At 53.4% G+C, this 20,995-nt stretch overlaps 9 protein-coding genes across 9 annotated transcripts; 3 read left to right on the plus strand and 6 right to left on the minus strand.

Annotated features, from left to right (window-relative positions):
- Positions 1-1,243: 1,243 nt before the first annotated feature.
- Positions 1,244-4,638, plus strand: J4E84_004253 (uncharacterized protein; the record flags this gene model as incomplete). The annotated part of the gene is made up of 2 exons (XM_049386861.1): positions 1,244-3,638; positions 3,689-4,638. The coding sequence occupies 2 exons, from the start codon at positions 1,244-1,246 to the stop codon at positions 4,636-4,638; spliced, it is 3,345 nt and encodes a 1,114-aa protein (XP_049245631.1).
- Positions 4,639-5,125: 487 nt separating this feature from the next.
- On the minus strand, positions 5,126-6,821 carry J4E84_004254 (uncharacterized protein; the record flags this gene model as incomplete). The annotated part of the gene is made up of 2 exons (XM_049386862.1): positions 5,126-6,605; positions 6,655-6,821. The coding sequence occupies 2 exons, from the start codon at positions 6,819-6,821 to the stop codon at positions 5,126-5,128; spliced, it is 1,647 nt and encodes a 548-aa protein (XP_049245632.1).
- Positions 6,822-7,386: 565 nt separating this feature from the next.
- CLP1 (Cleavage polyadenylation factor subunit clp1) lies at positions 7,387-8,937 on the plus strand (the record flags this gene model as incomplete). The annotated part of the gene is made up of 2 exons (XM_049386863.1): positions 7,387-8,218; positions 8,375-8,937. The coding sequence occupies 2 exons, from the start codon at positions 7,387-7,389 to the stop codon at positions 8,935-8,937; spliced, it is 1,395 nt and encodes a 464-aa protein (XP_049245633.1).
- A 1,415-nt stretch (positions 8,938-10,352) lies between these two features.
- Positions 10,353-12,161, minus strand: J4E84_004256 (uncharacterized protein; the record flags this gene model as incomplete). The annotated part of the gene is made up of 1 exon (XM_049386864.1): positions 10,353-12,161. One exon carries the CDS (start codon positions 12,159-12,161, stop codon positions 10,353-10,355), a length of 1,809 nt encoding a protein of 602 aa, XP_049245634.1.
- Positions 12,162-13,081: 920 nt separating this feature from the next.
- J4E84_004257 (uncharacterized protein) lies at positions 13,082-13,916 on the minus strand (the record flags this gene model as incomplete). The annotated part of the gene is made up of 4 exons (XM_049386865.1): positions 13,082-13,249; positions 13,356-13,539; positions 13,661-13,712; positions 13,787-13,916. The coding sequence occupies 4 exons, from the start codon at positions 13,914-13,916 to the stop codon at positions 13,082-13,084; spliced, it is 534 nt and encodes a 177-aa protein (XP_049245635.1).
- Positions 13,917-14,744: 828 nt separating this feature from the next.
- Positions 14,745-15,925, minus strand: J4E84_004258 (uncharacterized protein; the record flags this gene model as incomplete). The annotated part of the gene is made up of 3 exons (XM_049386866.1): positions 14,745-15,089; positions 15,140-15,660; positions 15,715-15,925. 3 exons carry the CDS (start codon positions 15,923-15,925, stop codon positions 14,745-14,747), a joined length of 1,077 nt encoding a protein of 358 aa, XP_049245636.1.
- Positions 15,926-16,664: 739 nt separating this feature from the next.
- J4E84_004259 (uncharacterized protein) lies at positions 16,665-17,839 on the minus strand (the record flags this gene model as incomplete). The annotated part of the gene is made up of 7 exons (XM_049386867.1): positions 16,665-16,793; positions 16,844-17,009; positions 17,182-17,243; positions 17,308-17,391; positions 17,445-17,529; positions 17,606-17,683; positions 17,829-17,839. The coding sequence occupies 7 exons, from the start codon at positions 17,837-17,839 to the stop codon at positions 16,665-16,667; spliced, it is 615 nt and encodes a 204-aa protein (XP_049245637.1).
- A 216-nt stretch (positions 17,840-18,055) lies between these two features.
- On the plus strand, positions 18,056-18,803 carry J4E84_004260 (uncharacterized protein; the record flags this gene model as incomplete). Its single annotated transcript, XM_049386868.1, has 2 exons — positions 18,056-18,581; positions 18,634-18,803. The coding sequence occupies 2 exons, from the start codon at positions 18,056-18,058 to the stop codon at positions 18,801-18,803; spliced, it is 696 nt and encodes a 231-aa protein (XP_049245638.1).
- A 406-nt stretch (positions 18,804-19,209) lies between these two features.
- J4E84_004261 (uncharacterized protein) lies at positions 19,210-20,323 on the minus strand (the record flags this gene model as incomplete). Its single annotated transcript, XM_049386869.1, has 2 exons — positions 19,210-20,195; positions 20,257-20,323. 2 exons carry the CDS (start codon positions 20,321-20,323, stop codon positions 19,210-19,212), a joined length of 1,053 nt encoding a protein of 350 aa, XP_049245639.1.
- Between the last annotated feature and the right edge of the window lie 672 nt (positions 20,324-20,995).

Genomic DNA, 20,995 nt, shown 5'->3' on the forward strand with positions numbered 1-20,995 from the left:
GAGCAGCCTCGCAGATAGAGGGTCGCGAAGTCGGCGCAGCATCCAGTGAGCCCAAGGAAGTGTCCCAGGGCTAGAATCGCTGCAGCGGGCTGGGTTGGGCGCGGGCCTCACTCGCTGGCGCAAAGCAATCTGGCGCTCTGGTCGTGAAAGAATGTATGCCAGACGGATGATAGCGTAGGTCTCGAATGCCGCGACTGTATAAGATTGGCTGGGTCATGATAGATAGCGAAATGTAGCAGCAGCTTCTAAAGATGCTGCGTCCATGCAGTCTTCAATTTGCGTCTTTGTGTGGTCTCGCGCACCGCTTCCATGAGACGGCCTGAGTATTGTCTATGGCGGCACAGCAATCTTCTTAACGTACGTTGAGCAAGGGTGCTCGGCTTCAAAGTCCTGGTCCGCAGATGACGAAGGGTAACCTGGCAGATATCCGGCTGCTCCCGGGTCTTAGATAAATTGTGTGTGGTGTGTGCGTTATTCTCCGAGAGTCCCAGCTCACAGGATATCAAAGACGGTCGCGGGATGCGATGGTTCATAGCATGAACATGAGGCCATGAGGCCGCGCACGAGCATAAAGCGAGTGGAAAAAGGAGAAACGAGCAGCAGAAACATAATTGAGACGCGTCGAAACGGTGCCAGAACTAATGCTGATCAGTCCTTTTGCATGAGCAAGCGCGAGTAATGTGCACTGTGCATGAGGACCTGCAGCTGAACGGGCGTGCAGTTCAAGCGCAGACAGCCGCGCATGGCAAGGGCAAAGAATAGATGATAGGCAAAGGGTCCACGACGACAGATGAATGGGTACAAGAAGTAAACGTGGGACGACCCCAAGAGGCGGTTCATGTGGTATAAGAAATGTGCTATAGTAGGGGTTAGAGTTCTCGGGGTCGCTCAACTGAGACTAGGCGGTGGCCCCTGCCATGGCAGCGACGACCATCACTATCCCTGAGGAGGTTCAATTCGCCTCGGGCACCCGCCGCCCGATGCAATTAAACACAGGCGTCCCATCTCTTCGGCGAATGTTTTGTTCTTCTGGTATCTTTCTGGATTTTGTAGACGTTGTGCAGTTTTGGAGTTCTCTCTACCAATCTTTTACCACGGCCAGGTCGCGACGCGCATGATTACCGGACGGGAACTCTGCATGCCAACCATGCACTGATCATCAAGACTGCAGCATTCCAGACACCTAACATAGAGGGCCTACCAATTTGGATTACGGGCCTCTCTCGTGCAGCACGCGGCGCAGATGGATTACCAGCAACCCGTTCGCTCTCCCCCCGCCGCCGCCGATGCAGCCACTACCGCCCCGGCGACCCAGACTTTGAAGTCGCGGCGGCGCGACTCTCTGCCATCGTCTGTCAAAACATCGGATGCGCGCCCGGCCAAGCGCACGCCCAACTACATACGCACCACGGCCGCCTCGCCCCAGGTCATCTCGTCGCTGATCGACCAGCTGTCGGCCATATCCATCCCCGCGCACAACCACTTTGAGAATCTCCTCGTCGGCTACGGCAACGGCCTCGCGCCTTCCGCCGCGCCCAGCGTGCGCACCCACTCGGAGAAGAACTCGATCGCCGGGCATGATGGAGCGTCGGTGGACCGCAGCAGCTTCCACAACCCGATAAGAGACCAGAACGACCTCTACCCCGACGACGCATGCGAACCGCCCGTCATCCGCACGTCCAAGCCCCCATCCGGCAAGTCGCCTTTGACCGCGCCCAAGAAACCGAACAAAGCGCATTCGCTTAGTAGTTATATCGGACGCAGCGGTGGTAGCTCGTGCTCCCTACAGTCGACCCATTCGAACCGGTCGGCGAGTAGTTTTGGCAACATCAGCGTCGAAGCAGGCGTGCCGCGCCAGGTATCGGGTGAAAGTGCGAGGTCGTCGTTGGAAAGCAAGAGGAGCTTCAAGGGCCACAAGAGTCTGATGTACATGAGCTCGCGCGAGCGACTACGACAAAAAGAGACGGAACGAAAGCGCGTGACCGTACACAATCTGAACGACGCACCGACCGGCGACCCCTCCAAGAAGGCCGCGCACCAACTCTTCCCCTACGAAGACACGATCAGCGAAGAGCCCTCCTCCGCAAAGGAAGACGCACGGTTCGACGAGACAGTGCCTGAATCGTCGAGATTTGCCCAACGGTATCCCGGCAGAAACAACAGCCCACGACGACTGCGTCTCAATCTGGTCGATGCCCCTCATCTGGAAAGTCCATCAGACAGCGGACTCATCCCCGAACGCGGGTCATCCCTGAGGCATACTGGCAGCCCGGCCCGCAAGAGCAAGAAGCGCCGATCCGGGGACAAGAGCCGTCCAAAGTCCCAGAAAGCCGACACGGTCCCCGAAGAGGAAGAGAAGATGGATCCGGAAGCACAAAGGAAGAAGAAGATCCTGGACGAGCTAGAACAGGAAGAGAATGAGGTCGCTCAAAGGATCCGAGAACTAAGAGATCAGAAAATGCGGAGAGAGAAATTAGCCGGAAAAATGCCTGTGGACGTACATGCAGGGGCGACAACACCCAGGGTGCCTCGCGTTTCATCCATCCCCAGTCCGGAGTCCTCGCCCATCTCGACAGTTTCAAGCTTGTCAGAGGACGAAAGGAGAGTGCAGAATTCGACCAAGGCGCATCGAGTGCTTGGAATATCACAAGAAACAGCCTTAGCTGCCGAGAAGCTAGCGGAAAGGCCGATGGACAGACCGGCCGAAAAAGCAGAAGGTGACCGCCATAACCTCTCGGTACCATCGCAACCACGCAGCCTGCGCCACTCGCGGCACCGAAGTCTGACGTTGAACGACGGCGATGAGCTTACCCCACTTCCGATCGATTACACGCTTGCGCTCCAAAGTCTGGACGAGTCTGCGCCGACGCCGAGCTTAGCAGATCCACGGCAGTCGAGATCGCCTGCGCCTGCAAGCATCATGTCCAAAGCAACCAAGTCAAGCAGCGACTCTTCCGTACCCCAGCGATCGAATTCACACTTGGCAGTCGGCGGGCGATCTGCGCTCGGGCGTCGAGCGGCGACCAGTTCCGTCATCATAGGCAAGTCTTCCAAGCACAAACACTCCTCCAGTGTGAACGAAGATTCGACAAACCGACTGGCGCCACCATCTCGTGCGGCCAGCGAAGAGCCTATTACTCGACATCGCTCCATGCACGTTGTATCCCCTCCGTTAGAGTCGCACAGTATGCAGCTACAGCGCAGACGTACAAGTACCAGCAAGAGGTGGTCGCATCCCGATCTGCCAGCGAAGGCCGAGAAAGCGCATAATGACAGAATCGACCGGAAAGAAGAGAAGACCAGAGCAGCTGCAGTGCAGAGCCCGCCCCATCCGATCATTGAGGAGCGACCTGCAAGTTTAGATTCTATCGACTTGGATGTACACCAATACCTGGAATCATCCCGGCTATCCCAAAAGATCCGGCACCCGCAAACAGGAAGGATTATTTCTTTCTCAGAAGTCGGTGACCCCGAAGGTTTTGCTGTCTTCGTTTGTGTAGGCATGGGCCTGACCAGATACGTCATGGCATTCTACGATCAGCTGGCAGCCACTTTGAAGCTGCGTTTGATCACACCTGATCGCCCTGGTATCGGAGGTAGCCAAGTTGATCCGAACGGGACACCTCTTAGCTGGCCTGGTATGTAATCTATCTCATTATCTCAAGAGAAACGAGCTAACAATTGCTAGACGACGTACTTGTGATCTGTCAGTCTTTGAAGATTAATAAATTCTCCATGCTAGCCCACTCCGCAGGAGCTGTCTACGCTTTGGCGACATCATTACGAATGCCACAACATATTCGTGGCAGAGTGCACCTTCTCGCGCCTTGGATACCGCCATCGCAAATGGCACCCATTGGCATCAGTCAGGACTCACCACCTACCCAACAACTTCCGCGATCGCAGCGCTTCCTTCGCGCTCTACCACCATCTCTTCTCAAGGTCGCGAACTCAACCTTCCTCAGCGCGACAAGTGCTAGCCTCCAGCGCACTGGACCTAAGACGTCGCCCAAGACCAGGCGGAAAAGCATGGCCCCCTCACCGGTGCCACCGCAGCAGTCGACAACCCGTCCATCCTTGAAGGACACCCACCGGCATTCGATGATGATGATGGACCAAGTGCTGCCGAACGCAAGCACTCTGACCCTCACGAACCCAGATGCCAATAACGAAGAAGCACAACGCGTGCAAGAGATGCTCAGCATGGCTGAGCTCGAACGCCAACGCGCTTTTGACGAACGTCTCACTTTTGCCATCTGGGACCGCGCGACTGCAAATGCAAACCCCGCAACCGATTTGATCGTCTGTCTCGAAACCAAGCAGACCATCGGGTTCCGCTACGAAGACATCAACAGGCCAGTTGTCATCCACCACGGATCCAAAGATTCGCGCGTACCAGTTGACAACGTCCGGTGGCTTGGCAAGTTGATGCGCAAGTGCGAAGTCCGGATTCTAGAGGGCGAGCAACACGGACTCATGGCCAGTGCACAGGTCATGGGTAACGTACTCACAGAGATGGCATCTGACTGGGAAGACTGGACAAACATGGTTTCAGGAAAGTCCCCTGACGGACACCGCGCTGTTTCAAGACGGAGAACGACCGAGAAGCTGAGAAGCCAAATGAGCTTCACCAACTGAGCGTATACATAAGACATACAAGAGCTGGAGCTTTGCTTGCCTGGATGACGACATTGTAATTCGACGATTTGCGACGGCCTAGATCTCTTCGCGATCTTTTGAAACAAGCGTGTGCTTTTTCTTTCTTTGTTATCTGGCGAGAACACGACCTCAAATACCCCATACTAATTACCCTTGTTTTGTACGTTGTTCTAATCGCCTAGCTAGTTTTTCTCTTCTTTCTTGTTGCTTTCGTTTCTTTGGATACACTATACCCATTAGGTTTGAAGCGTTTTGTATGGGCAGGATACCTTGATTGGATCTATGACGTAGATAGGGAGGGGGGCTGGGGATTACTAGATGGCAAGGAACTCTTGTGATATAAGTGGCTACAATGAAATCTTTGCACATGGCCGTTTTGCGTCTCGCTATTCACTACACTCGATGCATACACACGATTGAGTCTTGACAACTAGGGCAGTGCCTAAGTCGATCTATACTTCTACCTTCAACCAACAGTATAGGCCTCAGCACCCTTACCAAACAGCAAATGTGGCTTTCTCTGCGCCAAATCCAACACCGTCTGCGCAAAGACCGAATTCGCCCACGCAAACCAACTCCTTGTGTATGACTTTCCAGACTGTACATTCACACTCTCGTGTATGAGTCCCAATGGACTCACTTTCTTGACCGCAGCAAGACACTTCATAATCTCATCGTCGTCATCGCTACTCATAGCTTGAACGAGGACAGCCATGGGCCAAGCGTTTCGCACGCCGACGTGGGGACCGCCGATGCCCGCAAAGTCAGACCCGGTGAGGTAATAGGGATTACCGTTCTTCTCCAGTATCATCTTGCGCGTGTTCTTGTAGATCTTGTTGTTTGTGTCTGTGAAGCCGAGCAGAGGTAAAGCGAGTAAAGAGGGCAGGTTAGCGTCATCCATCAAGATGGAGGACCCATAGCCATCGACTTCGAATGCAAAGACCTCGCCGTATTTCTTGTGTATCACAACGCCGTGTTCCCAGATGCCCTTTTGGATTGTCTCGCCCCAGGTCTCCACTTCAGTTGCTATGTGTTTCTTGCCCGCTTTCTTGAGAATGGCGGCTGTGCGGAGGAGCTCGACGGCCATCATGGCGTTGGCGGGGATGAAGAAGCCGAGGATTGTTGCATCGTCGCTGGGGCGGAAGGCAGAGCGGACGAGCCCTGTGCCGCCGTTGAGAGGGTTACCGAGACCGTTTAGGCTGAGCGTTTCGGTGCCGATATTGGTCTGGCGCTGCCATGTGTACTCGTTGCCCTGGTATGCGCCTGTCTTCTCGTTGAAGGTGGGCTTCGACTGCTCCTTGAGCACACCGAGAAGTGTGTCGAGAGCGAGGAGCCAACGAGCGTTGATGAACTCTGTGGAGTCGGTATGGTTGTAAAATTGGTTCGATAAGGAGAGAAAATGGGCGAGAGAGTCGAGTTCGTACTTGCATTCAAAGACGAATGACTCCTCGTAGTTTGGATGTACTTTGTCGCCGTCGCCTTGAAAGGTTGGGTTGAGGCCACTCGGTGGAGGCGGTTGAAAGGCATTACAGTATGGTGATCCGATGACGTACTCTGCCTGTGTGTTGATGGCTCCCAGAATGAGCTGGTGTATCTCCTTGTCTTTCTTCGCCAGTAGCTGGTATTGTGCTAGCTGGTTCGTAGAGTCACGTAGCCATTCAGCGTTGATGTCTCCCGTGACGATGAAACTCTGTGCTCCCTTCCAAGCTGCTGGATCCCAACTTCGCTTTGACGTCTTATGCTTGACAGTATCACCGACATGCCAGCGTACGGTCGTGTCTAGTGTGTTGGGGAACGCGTTTTCGAAGAGGCGAGCGAGGTCCTTGTCGACCATCTTCTCGTTCATGTCATCGATGACCTTTTCGACTAGAGGCGATTCGAAGGTTCGGCAATATTTGGACGGTCGTTGGAAAGGTAGTTCCATGGGGCCGGTGCTATACGGCGGACTGTCAGACGAATTAGTAAAAACTCTTTTCGCTGTATATATTGGCATACTGTGGTCGCATTGCATAGTTCTTGTAGTCTGGACAGGCTGCTCGATACTTGAGTGGATCGATGGGAGGGCGCATAGGTTCTTGCTCCTTGACATTGTTTAGTCCAGCGGACACTGATGAGACGGTAAGAAGAGCCCCCAAGGACAGCGAAGCCAATGACTGCTTCATATTAGGTCGAGACGGTCCAAGCGACACCTTAGGTACTCGAAGCTTTTGCGAGAACAACCAGTTTCAGCTGCGCAATGGCTATCGGTAATCGACGAATGCGGGAATGGACGGGGCGCAGAGGAAAGGGCGTTCAGCTGAAGACGTTGAACATGACGTGAAACAGGAAAGACAAAGCACCCGAATCATCAAAAGTGAAATGAACAGATGACGGGCTGCAATCGAGGTATAGATTGACCAACTTCCGACTGACCAGGGAGCTTTCATGGGGAAAGGACCCCACCAGCTCCGCCAATAGGCTCGTGTTAAGTCCGCAGGGCCCAAGCTTCGCTGCGTCGCGCTTCCCAGTCCCTCAACTGATCGCGTCTCTATTCTTCCCGCCTATCGCCTGGTCACTGCAACTTGAACGACTACGTGACTATTCCCTGGTTTCCCAGGCGCTATTGTATTGCGCACTCAAACTCGAATGTGCAGACTGATCCCCTCACCCAGCTCATAGGAATAGCTACACTTCAACGCATCCAGTCCTTACACAGCTTCAGCGTCTCCCCACATCACTATATCCACCATGATCTCTCTTCCAGGTCTCAACCTATCCTCGCAGCCGACCGAAGCGCAAAACGCCCCTACTTCGACAGCCACACGAACGCAAGACCTCGCTGCCAACACCGAATACCGCTTCGAGGTAGCCTTCTCGCGCACACTCACGGTGAAGCTGCAATCGGGCACCGCAGAATTCTTCGGCACCGAGCTGGCTCCGTCTACCATATACACGTTCCAGGGCACAAAGGGCGCTATCTTCACATGGCATGGCTGCAAGCTTGACATCGGCGGAGAGGTTGAGTCGGACTACATCGCCGAAGAGACGCCCATGATGAGTTGTGTGAACCTACACTTCGCGCTGGAGAACATGCGCGACAGGAGTATCGCGAGTAGCAGCGTCGAAATGGGACCCAGAATACTTGTCGTGGGACCTGAGAACTCAGGCAAAACGTCACTCGTCAAGACTCTGACCTCCTACGCGGTCAAGACCAGCCGGCAGCCTATGGTCGTGAACCTCGACCCGCGCCAGGGTATGCTCAGTGTGCCAGGCTCTTTTTCAGCGGCTGTATACTCGTCCATCGTGGATATTGAAGAAGGCTGGGGCAGCAGTCCAATCTCAGGGCCCAGTCCCATTCCAGTGAAGATGCCGCTGGTATACCACTACGGTCTCAAGGACCCAGAGGAGGGCAGGGTGTTCAAGCCGTTGGTAACGCGCATGGCACTTGCTGTCACAAGTAGATTGGAGGAGGACACGCTCAGCAAGCAGGCTGGCTTCATCATTGATAGCTCAGGCGCCATCAGCCAAGGGAGAAATGGCGTCTACGACAACATAGAACATATTGTTTCTGAGTTCTCTGGTGCGTGTGATGTCTTGCATACTACTTCAGCCTTTCCCCTCCCAACATCGCCCATGCACATTCATGCACCCAAGTTCCAATATCTATTTTCCGAGAGGATTGGCAATCAAATGTACGTACACACTATCAGATCATCATACTGACAGCCCATTACAGTCAACGTCGTCATAACCCTCGGCTCCGAACGCCTCTACTCTGACCTCTCCCGCAAATTCTCAGCCCGCACCGGCGGCGACCCCTCCGAAACCGTATCCGTAGTCCGCCTTGACAAGTCCGGCGGCTGCGTCGATCGAAGCGAAGAATACATGAAGGCCCTCCGCCACGCCCAAATCAAAGAGTACTTCTTCGGCAAAGGCGACGAGACACTGGCTCCCAGCAGCCAGATGGCCGACGCCGCCGACCTAAACATCTTCCGTGTCGTCGAAGGAGAAGGAAACGGCGGAGTAGACGAGTACGGCATGACGGTCGAGCGGCAGATCTTCGAGAAAGTCACACCGTCTGAGGCGCTTCAGAACCAGTTGTTGGCTATAACAACAGCGAGCCCCAATGATCCGCAGAGCGTGATCAGGGACAGCAGTATTAGGGGGTATATCTATGTCGCGGATGTAGACGAGGCGAAGAAGAAGGTCAAGCTGCTCAGTCCACTGCCGGGACAGACGCCCGGCAATGCCATGATCTTGGGTAGTTGGCCGGAACCTGTAGAAGGACTGCTTAATTAGAATTGAGAAGGAATGATAGGGATTCTGGCGCTGATACATTTGCATGGCGGTGCACAGATAGGTATTTTGAATCATATTCTTGAATCATGTCCTACCTTTGCCTACACTTAAGCCGTTCTTGGTGATCTTTCCCCACATTGACGGCTGCTCTGAATGCATACACCGTTGCTTTTGTCACAGGTTGCATCCTGTGTGACACGTATATCTTTGGGCTACGTTTTTGAATACTGTATTCGATTTCTCATACAAGGTACGTGTCGATCCGCAGCCGGGAAATATACATAAGCTTCTAACATCGTCCACCCTACGTGCGTAAGCGAAACTCTAAATTAGTCTGTCGAAGAAGAATCCGACAGGCCGTAGTGAAACGGAGTGAGGGACCCATCTGGCGATTGCTTGAAAGAATAAGGTTTGAAAGCGAAATCGCGCCACCATACTCCTTTCCACTCGATCATCTCCTCGCGCCTAACTACCACCTCTTTCCAGGCCCAGTTCATCGAAATATGCTGAAAGTCTTCCCCAAATATCGGGCAATAGTTGAATCTGTTAACGACAGTTCCCAGACTTGTCACCTCATGGGCCACTAATCTCATCGCATGCAGAAAATAGCTCTTCTTCTTGCCTTTTGCGCCTAGCTTGAAGCGCGCAATTCGCTCTTGTGTAAGCGGTGTGTGATCAGACGCAATCGAAGATATGGGGTAGATGCAGAAGGAAGGCAAGTTGTTGACAAGCTTGCGGACAACGTATTCAATGTCAGTCGGAGAGTCGAGCCAGCCGTCTGGTGGAAGTGGAAGGCCAATGCGGATATGTGTCGTGTCGCCTATCTTGCTAATAGTGGGGAGCACGAAGTTGTCTACTTCGAATTCCTTCCTAAACCATGGAGCATATACTTTTAGCCACTCGTGCTCGAACTCGTGATAGATGGTTTGCACGAGAGGATAAGGCCGCGATAGCTATGAAGTTCGTGCGAAGAAGGTATGCGTTGGGCGACGAAGACCTTCCTTATATGGTTCACATAGGGAGGACACTTGGAGTAGGGGTTTTCTGTAGGCCAGGCCATTGTAGGAGTTGAGGTAATAATGTAGGCGTAGATCTGGAGGCGAAGTTCTATAGGGAGATCGAGGAAACCCGCAGTCGTAGTCTTTGAGGAAACCATCCTTGGAGTTGACAAGATGTTTCTTTTGAAGTTGAAGCAGACCGAGTACGAGTTCGAGCTAGAGAGAGAGCCGAGTAGAGCCCTTAGCTGTATTTAGAGACGTAGGCGTGTTGTGCACGGACGCCGTGAATACCGGGAGGCGCACCCGAGGCGCATACTCGACACTGACAGGGACCCAAAACCTCCAAAGTTTGCTTGTAGTCCTCAGTACTCGGGGTTCGAAACTACTTTCGACATGCGGCGGATGCCCGGTAAACTGCTACATCTCCTCATCCCTCTCTTGCATCTCCTCTCTCTCAATCACCTCAGCCATCCGTTCCCTGACACTCTCGTCTTTATCCCAGACCTTCCATCCCATGTGTGGTTTAATCTCGTTAGGCTCTTTGTTTGGAGGTTGCTTCAAAAACGGACACTCGGGCTCGTCTTCGTCATACAGAAAGGCATCAACCTCGTCATCCACAACCTGTGAGTATTGACCGGACAGGGGTGCTGCGACCCTAAAGCTCGGTTTACTGACATCCTTCGTATCGCGGTAATGCTTCCTGAGCTTATGGAAAAGCCAAGGAAACCCATACTGGGGTGGTATGCGCTGGAAACAATGATACAAAGTGACGTGCTGTAAGTTCACCGATGACGTGAAGAGATCGAGCAAGTCCTGTGGGGATAGCTTGACGTTCCGCAAGGTGAGTGTTTTTAACTGCGGTCTCAACGCCTCTGGGATAGGATTGAACTGCAGAAACCGGCGCAGAGTCCGAGCTGATCTCTTATCATTGAGACTCAGGTCGAGATGCTCGAGGTATCGTAATTCCGCTAATAAAGACTGGAGATTGGTCAAGCTCTCTTCGTCGTACAGATAATCATTCGAAGGGGTGACTGTCAATTTGACGTGTTTCAGAGGTGTTCTTTGAAACACTTGCTTGGTGATTTGGTAGTTGTGTGAAGCAGCTTTAGCAATAAAGCAGTGGTGGTATTGTCTCGCTTGGTGTTCCGATTCAATGATGAATTCTTCTATCCGCGGATTTGGCATGGCGAGGATCGCAGCAACTACGACGCCATAACCTCTGGGTAACGATTCTCCATTGTCCTTCGGCTTGGCGGCACGTGAGGACCACTGATCGTATATACGCTCTGCCTCTTGAGGAGGTCGTAGCCATGGCCAGACAGTTGGTTTGCGGAAGCCCATAGGCAGTGAACGATGATACGGCGTGTTGTACCGAGGCGATACATTCCATGCAGGCCACACGTCGATTGTGGTCGTGATCCTTTTTACGCCTGGAAAGCTGGCTAGTGCTTCATGTAATGCAGCTGCATCGACCTGCTGTTCCACAAGTTCCTGTTCTTGACGATACAACTCCTGGTATAGCGCATAGCTGTCTTCAATGCTCATCATTGTGGCATTCCTAGCCAGAACGTCTCTTGAGAAGTGGTCGTCATATCGCAAGAGGATGCCCTTTGCGATCTCGGTCAGCCGACCATCCTCGATTAGGTCTGCCACCGATAATGATCGATGCTCGGGGTTTTCGTCGCCGTAGAGCTCCATGGCCTCCTCGAGTCGGCTTTCAATCGCCCTGGTAACCTCTCTTTCGTCGGCGAGAACAGCTTGGCGGAATTCATCCAAAGTTGAATACTCATTGAGCAAGGCATCATCCCAGACAATCTCGAGCACACGGTTTTTGTACGTCGGGTGAGCCATGATCTGATGCAGATAGTCCAGATTAGCTCGATTAGGCGAGACATAGACGCGATCTATGCGCAGATACACGCTGGCCGCCAAATGCTTGCTCGTGAGCCGCAGTCGCTTGATGTCGAGCTTCGAGATGTGTTGGCACACGATTTCGAGAAGTTCCGATGGCAAGTCCGTGATGGTCTTCCTGTTCTGGGCCCCGCTCCCAAAGGCCTCGGGAAACTCATCGCCAAACAGTCCTTCCATGAAACTCACAGACGGAACGATGCTTGCACTTAATGCCGAAACAGTGGAAACCCTGCGCTTTGAGACGCCAGCCCGAATGGACAAGCTAGGCTTGCGGCGTCGGGTCTTGGCAGGCCTTATCTGGAGGTTTGTGAACATCGCATTGGTATGTATATACGATTTGATGGACGCGGTTTCCAGATAGTAAACACAGGCGGGTCCCGGGAGCTGGTTTGTTGTGGCGGTATGTAGGTCTCCTGCTAGGCTATGTTGCACGCACAACGTTTGAGCGTAGGCTACGTATATAGGCGTCTGGGTTCGTGTGTAAAGAAACAAATTCGATTAGATGAGGTAGCGAGACTGCTTAGTTGATGTTCAAAATACGGTGTCGAAGGACAAAGGTTTATGCTAAGGGTGCTGAAACGCCAGCGCTTGCAGCGCTACCAATGCAAGGCTACTTGCTACCCCATTTGAGGACAGCTGAGCGGCCATCATAGGCACATGTCGTGTCGCACATGCGATACTACTAGATGCGATAAATGAACACCCAATGAGTCGCATACATGGGACGCGTTCATAGAAGGTATGGAGGGACAGTCAATTGTGATCGCGGAAGCCGCAACGTGCCCGCGTGTCTTCGCTTACAGCGTGGTGGAGAGCTGCCCGCAGTAGGGTGGGTCCGCCCAAGTCAACGTCAAACCTTTACAAACAACATCACAGACAGCTTCGAGGACATGACATGTAACCAGGTCTTCTCATTGTATGAAGTGCTTTCCAGCAACCTCAAAGAGTGCCCGAGAGCATACATAAGCGGGTACTGCCCTTCAGCAAGTACCCCACGAACGGTTCCACGACGCATCCACCGCTCGATACCCGCAACCAGTAAACCGCCTACCTACGCAGGCCTACAGTATACCAGACACGCCACCGCGGCAGATGCGCTCGCTCTTCCCATATCGATATGAAGATTGACCAGCACCCGAGTTATCCGTACCCCGCACATACCAGCGCCGAAGCACGGAAGTATGACTGAGGCTGTGTGTAGAAGTCGACGTCAGGGAAGGGGGCGAGTCGTTCATCTAGGAACCCTCCTCGCCTTCGGCCTTGTTCTTCTTCTTCTTCTTGCTTGAGCCGAAGTCATTCTTTACTGTAGGAACGGCCGACTGGTGGACGATGAAGCGGGTGTAGCACTCTTCTGGGTCCCACTCAAAGCCCATGAGGTATGGCTTCTCGAACTCGTCGTCTGCCTATAGGAGGGTTAGCTATGCTTTGGCATCAAGATCAAAGTACGCGGTATATAGGAACAGCGACAACGATGCTCGATGGTAAGATCCAATGACAAGGGACACTTACGCGCTTCTTGAACTGCTTGTGGATGGCATCTAGTGCGTCCTTGATGGTTACACCCTTCATGTTCCGTGCGGTAACTTCTAATCCTAGCGGGAAGTGTAGAGCGATGGACTTGAGCTTGGGCTCGGTGAGTGGCATCTTCAAGACTGACGGGTCTTCGACGGTGCTCGGCGACTTGTTGAGCTTCCTGGAAGTACTGCATTAGCACGGTCAAGATATTGGGGCTGCCGGAGCTATCCGGACGACGACGAGCTGGTCTGCATCATGGTCGGATGGCTCGCAACAATGCGATGAGGGGAATCACTTACCAGTTCAGCTTCTGGGTTTCGAGTGCGATCTCGATCTTCTTGCCTTCCTTCTCTGAGGTTCTGTCAGCCCCGCCCGCTGCTCACGCACGACCCCTCATTTGGGCTATCGTCACAAGAGGTACTCACCCAGATCCTCGATGCGGTAGACATCAGCAGCCATGGAGCTGACTCTGCGGTGGCCCTTCTTAGCGGCGCCATCTTGGTGATCGGTCAAAGAGTCGACCTTCTGGAGCGTGTTTTCTGTCTCTGCGGCCATTGTGGTAGGATGCAGTTGCAGTCAAGCTACTGGAAGATTGAAGGGGTTGTAGATGATGAAAGAGCTTGGGAAGCTGTAGAAGGGTTGCCTAGAGCTGTGGATGTGATGTGAGATACGAAAGCACAGTGGAGGCTGTGAGGAAGGAGAGGAAACGAGGGAGGGCGCAGCTTATGAGGGGCTCAGTCTCTCGCCGGCAGGCACAGGAGACGGTCACTTGATCGATCACCACATTGTGGTCCAATCCAATCGGCGTGAGACGTGAATGGTCGGGCCAATGCGGGGAAGGGGAGCATCACCCAGAATGCGGGGAAGGAGCAAACCAACGGTGGAAGCCTGCGTGCCCATCTCACATTGTTGGTCAAAAGAGCTCGAGATAGTGTAGAAGCTAGCAATTGAGCCTCGATGTTCGCATTTTGACCTTCCCAAGCATCTATTGCCGTTATGTTGGTGCTCCGGAGCATCAGGCACGGTGGTGAGATAGATCGCGTGACCGACGTCATTGGCCGCTCGGCGGCTGGACAAAGCGCGCATCGACGCGTATCATCTCAGCTCCGGGCCCTAATGCGGTCCGAGTGAATCAGAGATCCACTTGATTACTGCAAGGGCTCAAGGTCCACGCGGAGATGCATGTCAGCATTCTACTGGACTATCCACTTTCGCAAGATGATCTGGGCTGCCTAGGTAACTAGGTATCCATTTGAACTCTGTAATTACTCACTTGAAAAAGCAATATAGATGAAGGATAACCTCGCCTTTGACACCGCAATATTGATTGATATATCGCTTGTTGGCTTCGACCGCTATCATCGATGTTGCTGCATGGCTTGCCTATGAATGCCCAACAATCCTCACGGGCTCGTACAGCTCCTCGAGGTAGTTCTCCTCCTCCTCAGTCAACTCCTTGCCCCTCGCTGCAAGCGCTTCATCCATCCTGTCTGTGCTGGAGAAGCCGATGATCGGACTTGCCACACGCTTGTTGATCCATGCGAGGGCAACGTGACTCATTTTCCAGTCGTGCTTCTTCGCGATCTCTTCAACGCGAGCAATTATCTTCTTGTCACGTTCAGTGTTGCCAGAGGTTTGGTTACCGGCCTTCTGTTCGCCTTCTGAACGAGTGGTCGAGCCGAATGCAGAGGGAGGGCGAGCGAGATGGCCACGGCAAAGAGGTGCCCACTATCAAGCTATTAGCAAAGATTGGCTTTGTAGTTGGAAGGGAAGCATACCGGGATCAGACCAACACCAGTGTCATTGCAGAATCGGTTCATCTCGCGCTCTTCCTCGCGGTAGAGCAGGTTGTAGTGGTTCTGCATGCTGATGAACTTCGTCCAGCCGTTCTTTTCGGCAGTGAACTGCATTTGCGCAAACTGCACTGCCCACATAGAGCTGGCACCGATGTATCGAACTTTCCCACTCTTGACCAGGTCGTGCAGCGCCTCCATGGTCTCCTCGAGAGGCGTGTTTGGGTCGAAGCGGTGGATCTGCAGAAGATCGATATAATCCATGTCAAGACGCTTGAGCGATGCATTGACAGCGTTGAAGATGGCCTGTCGTGAGAGACCACCTTGGTTTACATAGTCTTTCAATTGAGGCAGCTCTTTGCCGTACTGGATGGTTCGCAGACCGGGGTCCTCGCCGACGTAGCCAAAGCATTTGGTGAGAATTACTAGCTTGTCGCGAGGTAGGTTGTACTTCTTGATGGCCTTGCCGACCAGTTCCTCAGAGACACCATTGGAGTAAACATTGGCTTTATAAGCTGTCAGTAACTGTTGCAAGTACGTGACTGTTCTGTCAGTCTTACCTGTATCCCAAGTCGTCAGACCGCGATCGTATGCAGCCTTCAGCAGCGGTAGCGACTCTTCCTCTTCGATGACCCAGGGCTGCCATTTAGAACTTCCAATGCTCATAGCACCCAAGATGGGTACCGAGACCTTAAGACCGCTCTTTCCCAAGCGCTTATATTCAGCCTTGGACTCCTTGAGGAGCCCTTCAATATCGAGCTTGTCCGCCATGGTCGTAAATCTGTGGATCGGTTGCAGACTGGTGTTTAGTGGGGTGCTTGATGTTTCGCAGGGCTGTGGCGGGGCAAGCAACTGAGGTGTGAATAAACCAACAGCTGTATGGGCGACACCTTACTCATATATTTCGCCATGACGGCACTTTCGCCGTGCCTGTACCGCCTGCTTTCCAATCGAGGTTACAATGAGCTGTCATTGTCGGGCTTTGCGGCGATAGCCTCATCATTATCCCGGTGGTAGAAACTACAACGAGCAATGATGCGGGGTTCAGGCACGACGAGCCGCCATGGATACGTCATGTGGAAATCCCACATCCGCGGATAGTCCAGACGCCAAAAGAGGCAGGAGGCGTCTCTTCGTGCATGGGTCGAGAGATGGAACCGAATGATGATCAAATTCATGCTTACTCGTAATGTGATCTCATTCGTAATGTGCTACGCTGGACTCCTCAGGCACGGGCTCAAACCATGCAACATCACCAAAGGCCAAAAAGCAGTCGCAGTTGTGTTGAAGTGAGTTTAGATCGTTCATGTCTCTTGGCAAGTACTGATCTTATTGACCTCTCATCACCTCACACTTCATCGTGAATGTGCCGGCGCGATTCCATCAAGTCATGGTGGTATTGTTTGAACATCGTTTTTGATCTTAGACCCCCAGGCGCCAACCGCATATGATGCAGAGAAGTTCATAGATGCTCATTGCCCGTAAAGAAACCCGTACTCCCCAGAACCGTTTACGCGTCCTCAACGATGTTGCCGCGCTCCGACACGTACAGACCGTCCAAGAACTTTCGGATATCCTTGTTGCGGACCTTGCAGATTTGCTGGATATCGGCGGCACCTTGGGAGACGTCCTCGAGCGACTGGGTGGTGGTTAGCATTGCTTCAATACATGTTGCGCGGCGGTCCTTACGTTTCCGGACAGCTCGAGCTGATCCTTCTGGTTCTTTGATGCCTCAACCTCAACACCGGGCCTCATGACGACCCTTCGTACGAGCTTCTCGCCGATGAAGTTCCTGATCTCAACCTCCCAGCAGTCGGTCTCCTTGTTCTTGTCCAGGTTGACGTTGATGGGGAAACTGGACATGGTGTTAGTCATGTTCAACGATGTGCAAACGCCCGCCACGAGCATGAGCCAATCTGGCGCGCCCAGCGCTCTGGCATCAGCCTCTCGGAGAGCGCTGAAAGTTGTGTCGGATAGAACATGCTCAGCGGCGGGCTCGGAAGAGATGTGCGATGGGTGCGACATACTGGGCATATACGTAACGCATCTTGTACTTGTAACCCTTGGTGACACCGATGATCAAGTTGTTCTACTCCAGTCAGCCCAGTCCTTCCTTCCTTGCCAGTATAGACTCGAGGGTGCGCGCGACGTACAATCAGGGTGCGGACAGTGCGGAGGGTGGCGACGCTCTTGCGGGAACCGTGGTGGAGCTCGATCTTGATGAGGTTCTTCTTGGGCTGTTCCAGTCTTAGCATATGCCCCCGATGCGATGTGTGTGTTCCAAACGTACGTGCGTGAAGCTGACCGCCAAGTGACCGAGAGACTTTGTGAGCTTGCCCTGTGGAGTGTAAGAATCGGTTCGAGGATCGTAGAGGCTATTGCGGGCGGCTTACGCGAGGGCCTGTTGGATATGTCAGTGTTGTTTCTCTAGGGGTCCTCTACCATGCGCACTCACCCTCAACGAGAACATTTCTGTTCTTGATCTGGACCTTGACGCCCTCGGGGATCTCGAGCTCTTCCTCAGAGTGGCTGTTGCGCAAACGTCAGCATTGGATCCGGAATTTGATGTTTGTTGGCGGAGAAGTTCGGTAAAGAGGCGTCCATTGACCGTTCGGAGGCAGGGAAAAACGTGCGATGCGGCGGCTTGGGAGTCGTGATCGAGGGATAGACGTACATGTACTTCATCTTGACGGTTGCTGCGGGTTAGCGGTGTTGTCGAGAAGCTGAGGTCGAATTGTCGAAATTGTGTGGGAGGCAGCGCGGACAAAACGATAGCCGAGCCACCGCTCTAGCCCGCTTTTGTGCGCACTAGTGCCGCCGTCTTCCTCGTCATGTCGAAGAACACCAACTTCGCACTTCCCGACGAGTTGCGACTTTTGCTACTGCGATACCGAACTCGAAATGGCAGACGCAAATCCACATATTGCGCAGACGCTGCTGCATCGCGCATTCTCTCCCTCAACTGCAGAAGCACACTACCACGAGCGCGTCATAAAGCGCCCCCTCCACGTTCGCGCAACCTCGCCTACGCCGTCTGCACGCGCAGTCCGCCGCCGCGCTCTCAACGAGCGCAACCAAGCCGCCAGGAAGCGCAGCAAAAACCAGCCTCGTCCGCTGTCCGCTGCAAAGAAACGTGCACTGTGCCTGAACGAGATACCCAAGGAGCAACAGAAGTATGCCATCTACGACGGATTACACAATTTGTGGGTGGGTTACATGCGGGAGGTGCTAGGCCTGAACGACGCTGCGAGGAATGTGCTCGTCACGCCAAACGCAAGTGGGCAACTGCTTGCGACGGCCGACATGCATGGTGCACTCGTGAGTGTGGTGAGAAGCCGCTGCGTGAGCCGTGTAGGCCTGGAGGGCATCATCGTCCGTGATACGAGATTCACATTCGAGATCATCACGAAGAACAACGCTGTGAAATGTAAGTTCTGTAGGCTAGACTCAGGTAAGTGGTAAGTATCTGACAATCTCAGCTATACCCAAGGAACACACTATCATCCGCTTTGAGTTGCCGCTTCCAGTCGAAGAAGGAAAGGAGCCCATGAAGCCACTGGTCTTTGAGCTCAACGCCGAACAATTTCAGACAAGAGCGGCTGATCGCGCGAACAAGAAGTTCAGGATGCACTACCAGCCTGACATATGAAGAGAGCACATAACCATCTGGTGAACATTCCGATACCAATCCAGAGACGAGCCCGAGGACCTAAGACTCCTTGGAGTTCATGAGCCGACCAAGACATTACCGGCCATGCGGCCACTCTAGTATGAGGCTCTGAGAATAGCCAACAAGTCGCGTGCACCAGCAATGCATGTCGTTGTGGGAGCTGTGCTTCGAAACGAAGGAGACGCTGGGCGGCCAGAGGACTGAGAAGGAAGCACATATCTATCAACACAGACATGGCGGAGAGCAGTAAGGCGAGAGACACAGTCAAATAAGACATTCAATTATGTCATTGAGTATGGTATCATCCCGATGGCGCTTCAAAGCGCCTCCCGCTAAATGCAATGGTATCATGAACAAACAACCTCTTCATCCGCGTTTCAAAATCTTACACGTTCGTTGCGACCCTTCCAGACTGGAAGTCCTCGGGCTTGAAGTCTCTCAGCTCGGTCTCCCGTCCACTACTACCACCGTTCATCGAACTGATCTCATCCTTCTCTTTAACAGCCCTGCCCTTGTCCAGTCTGCACCCTGTATAGCTTCTCGGCAGATACCGACCCGGATGCCACACAGCGAACACGACTAGTACAGCAAGTATGGGCGCGGCATCGAAGACCCAGAAGCACCATTCGTGACTCTGGAGATATGCTAGCCCGTAGTTGCGATCGTGTGGTATCTCGATGGTTCGATAGAATGCCCGGCAGGCGATAAGGACTGAGGAGAGGTTGATGGTATACCCCAGTTTCCGCCAAAGGTGCAAATCCCCAAGGTCATGTGCAGCCCAATGCCGGCTGATGTAGAAGTACCGCATGCTGATGATGGAGAAGCTGAGGAAACAGAGCAGTTGCATCACCAGACCCATGATGAGGATGATCCGCCCAGGCAGCGCTTTCCGTTCAGAAGCAGCAATGGTCCGGTTTCCTTGCGTGTCTTCATCATACTGCCGACTAATCTGACTCGCGCCGACGAGTTGGACGAGGAAACTGAGGAGGTCGAAACACACAAAGTTGGCGGTAATCCACCTGGGGAAGCACCACAGCGTCTTGAAGTTGAGCGCGTGGGTTGGGCAGGAAAACCACACTACGCGACTGAATGCCGTGTAGCATGCTGCAGCCAGGAAGCTGGGTGCGAGCAAGATCATGAGCCATGAGGCGAGGAAGGGCGATTCTCTGTGCTCGTCGTAGGCAGATACCAGGCGGCATATGAAGCCCAGATCGAGCATGATAATGGCGATGATGGCTGCCCAGAAGAAGTACGCCTTGTGGCGGACATACTGGTAAATGGAATATGTGGAAAGTAACAGGACGACAACTGCGCCTGTTATAGCCAGGGGGTAAGAAGGGTCGTAGATGTAAGGGTTCAGGAAACTTTGGGCTGCAATGTGGTCAGCGACGATGTTGCGTTGCTGAGTAGTAGCAGACGGGGACGAACATACCAACTTGAGCCCGATTTGGCAACCCCATACTCGATCGCGCGTCTAAGACCGCGCTCACGACGTGCATCTTAGCAGACATATCCCGCTCCGCAGGTCCACCTGTTTTAATCCCCGAGCGTAGTCGTTCGTCGATCACGGCAGACCCAGTAGTCGTGATGGTCGCTCTTTCGCAAATGCCGATGGCGCGTCGCTCAAGTCCCAGTCGCGGTCGCAGTGATGGTAACGCCACAACGTCGTGGTACAGCAACCTCGTCGCAAAAGGGCATGCTCGAACACCAGGGAAAAGAGCCAGCGGAGAAGCGACCCAGATATCAAAAGGCGGCGGTAACGCACGTTTTACCCAAGCCACGCCCGCCTGCGTTCTCCGCTTGCTAAGAGCACTCAAGATCTTGGCGGTCCCTGGCCCTTTCCACTCCGCACGCACTGCGCGTCTCCTTTCCTCCAGCTCCCACGTCCCCAGTCCGTCTCACATGTGCTGGCTAGGCAGGGCCGGGTAACCCGCGACACTTACGTCTTTAATGCGAGACGGGAGACGGATAATGCGGGTATACACACCATGCAACGCAGTGCCGCGCGCACTACTGCTACCGACCCAGGCAGCTCTCCCTTTGATATTAATTCGGTACACACACGTAGTCGTACCTCGCTCTTTCACGGTTGCACCCTCGAACGAAAGGCCCAGGAGCAAGCACACGCGTCAGGAATTACCACATGATCCGCCGGCGTGGCCTTGGCAAAC

Source organism: Alternaria hordeiaustralica, assembly GCF_023758085.1.
Source record: "Alternaria hordeiaustralica strain BMP 2776 chromosome Unknown scaffold_6, whole genome shotgun sequence".
NCBI lineage: Eukaryota > Fungi > Ascomycota > Dothideomycetes > Pleosporales > Pleosporaceae > Alternaria > Alternaria hordeiaustralica.